The sequence below is a fragment of the Brassica oleracea genome, chromosome C3, assembly GCF_000695525.1.
Source record: "Brassica oleracea var. oleracea cultivar TO1000 chromosome C3, BOL, whole genome shotgun sequence".
In the NCBI taxonomy this organism is placed as follows: Eukaryota; Viridiplantae; Streptophyta; class Magnoliopsida; order Brassicales; family Brassicaceae; genus Brassica; species Brassica oleracea.
In genome coordinates, this window is record NC_027750.1 from 24,693,114 (window position 1) to 24,695,524 (window position 2,411).

Below are 2,411 nucleotides of genomic sequence, written 5' to 3' on the forward strand. Positions count from 1 at the left end.
AAAAAAAAAAAAAAAAAAAAAAAAAAAAAAAGCAACACACCTAGGTAAAAATCTAGTCCACAGCATCAAGCCATCAAAGTTAACAAAGAAGAAGCATTCACCTTGCATCAGCCATGACCTGGACCTTGAAATCCTCACCGTGAAGATCATAGAAGAAGAGCTTGGAAGAGGAAGCTCGCTTGCTCATTATCCTCCCTAGCAAAAATCAAATGAACATCCCTTTCCACTCTTAAGAACAAAATGGCATTTAGCAGTTTTAACATACCAGCTAGAGAAACTTCAGCGTCTTCAACATGATCCCCATTGTTCAAACTACCATACTTCTCAATGTACTCAGGGATAGACATCGACACAGCAAACTTGTGAGGGTACGGATTCTCCCCCTTAGCCTTCTCCGCCGCGAGATACTTCAATCTGTTCTCAAAGTATTGCTGCGAAAGATAACACAAGTAAGCTGCATTGCATAAGATAAACGAGATTGAAATGTATACCGTTGGATCCATATCCTCATCATCTGCTGATGCCACTGACATCTGGGAGCTTGCCTTTGGAGCCTGAATCAATCAAAATCAAAATCAAATTATCTTAACTAATCAACCTAATAATCTGAATGTACAGTGTTTGCTCTTACTTGTTTGGCTTTTTGTTTCCTCTCTTCCTCTCTCTGCTTCATCTTCAGTTCCTTCTTCAGAGCACTGCAAACAACATCCGCTACAATCAGATTCCATTCACAAATATGATCGAGAGACTAATAAAACGTACTTTTTACTCCGAGCTCCATCGCCAGTCTCAGCAGTGGAAGAGGGAGCAGGATCCATGGATAGTTTGGATATTTCTTGCGTTGTTTGATCAACTGAGCCTTCCATGGAAATCGAATTATTGGTACACGAATCCAGAAGAAGAAGACGGCGAAGATGAGGAATGAGTCTTCTTTAGGGTTTATTATAATAGCGGGTGGGACAAAAACTAAGCACCCGTGTTTATTTTACTTAATTAAGCACAACACTATTTCGCGAGCCCCACTGATACGTGTCGGTCGGCGATTAGTTCGTTTTTAATTTTTTTTTTTTAAAAATCAGAAAAAAAAAACTAAAAAAAAAAAAATTAAGCACCCCATTTGGAGTGGTAGGGTTAATGGTGGTCTAAGGTTTCTTGATTCTTTCCGGTTTATGAACAAACCGAACCGGTTCGTTTAAAAAGTAACGATTTTGAGTGCATATTTATTGATTAATGACTTAATTATGTTACATTACATAATTAATACAAAAACCCTAGTGTTATAATATCACAGATGTTTAAAATTGACAAATCAAATGCAGTATCAAAGATTAATCTAGTGTAGTTCTTCTTCTATGAAATAATTCTTTAAGAAGAACATCAATAATACCCTAAAAGTGGATTTTTTACAGAATTAGTATTTTAAAAATAATCATAAATATTAAATAAGTTTCTCAAAGTTAGTATTTTGAGAAACTAACTTAATATTATAATGTAGTCTTATTATGTTAGCTATTTAGATATTCATTTATTTATATCAATAATGATGCTCTAAACTAAACAGACCTTGTGTTTCAAAAAAAAAAAAAACTAAACAGACCTCATTTTTATACATAAACAGCTTTATGTTGTGAACAATAGGGGAAATCGTGTGTTCTGTCTATCTCATTACTCAATCAAAGTGTTCCCTTATATATGGATTACAAGGAATAGAGAAAAGGAAAGTGTACAAATCATTATCTTAAAGGAAAAAGGAAAACCTCTTAAAGATAAACATGAAGAGATAAATGGAAACTTTCCTAAGACTAAAGTCGGCCACTCTCTCTCCCTTTGGGCCGCCGACTCTCTCTCCTATGGGCCACGGTTTTGGCCTTTGGTTACTAGCAATCCACATTTGTTCATAACACTCCCCCTTGGATGCTAGAACCATATGGGCTCGTATCATGCACGATGTTGCCTCGTTAAAACCTCTCTAGGAAAACCAAAAACCCAAGGTGGGAAAAATGGAAACCGTAGACAGGAAAAATAGTACAACGCATGACACTCCCCCTGATGAAGGCATCACTGAAGATCCTTCAGCCGGCGCATACCTATCTGATGAACCAGCTTCCTGAATGTTGAGGTTGGCAGAGACTTGGTGAAAAGGTCGGCGGAGTTGTCGCTGGATCGGACTTGAACTACTTGAACCTCCTTTGCCTTCTGCAAGTCGTGGGTGAAAAAGAACTTGGGCAGGATATGCTTGGTCCTGTCTCCCTTGATGTATCCTTCCTTGAGCTGAGCAATGCACGTTGCATTGTCCCCGTAGATGATCATTGGCTCCTCCTTCTCTTGTCCCACGGCCAGACCACTCTCTTTTAAGACATGGCCGGTCATGTTCCTCAACCAGACAAGCTCACGGCTTGCCTCATACATGG

At 38.4% G+C, this 2,411-nt stretch overlaps 1 protein-coding gene across 1 annotated transcript in view; it reads right to left on the bottom strand.

The window, feature by feature from the left end:
* The window catches only part of LOC106336506 (lysine--tRNA ligase-like), a 3,546-nt gene extending 2,601 nt beyond the window's left edge, over nucleotides 1-945 (bottom strand). The window contains exons 1-5 of the mRNA XM_013775348.1: nucleotides 763-945; nucleotides 632-695; nucleotides 492-554; nucleotides 266-431; nucleotides 102-195 (exon numbers count right to left, since the gene is read on the bottom strand). Of these exons, the coding sequence (XP_013630802.1) occupies nucleotides 102-195; nucleotides 266-431; nucleotides 492-554; nucleotides 632-695; nucleotides 763-866 (491 nt within the window). The 5' untranslated portion in view covers nucleotides 867-945. The remainder of the gene's footprint in view (nucleotides 1-101; nucleotides 196-265; nucleotides 432-491; nucleotides 555-631; nucleotides 696-762) is intronic.
* Between the last annotated feature and the right edge of the window lie 1,466 nt (nucleotides 946-2,411).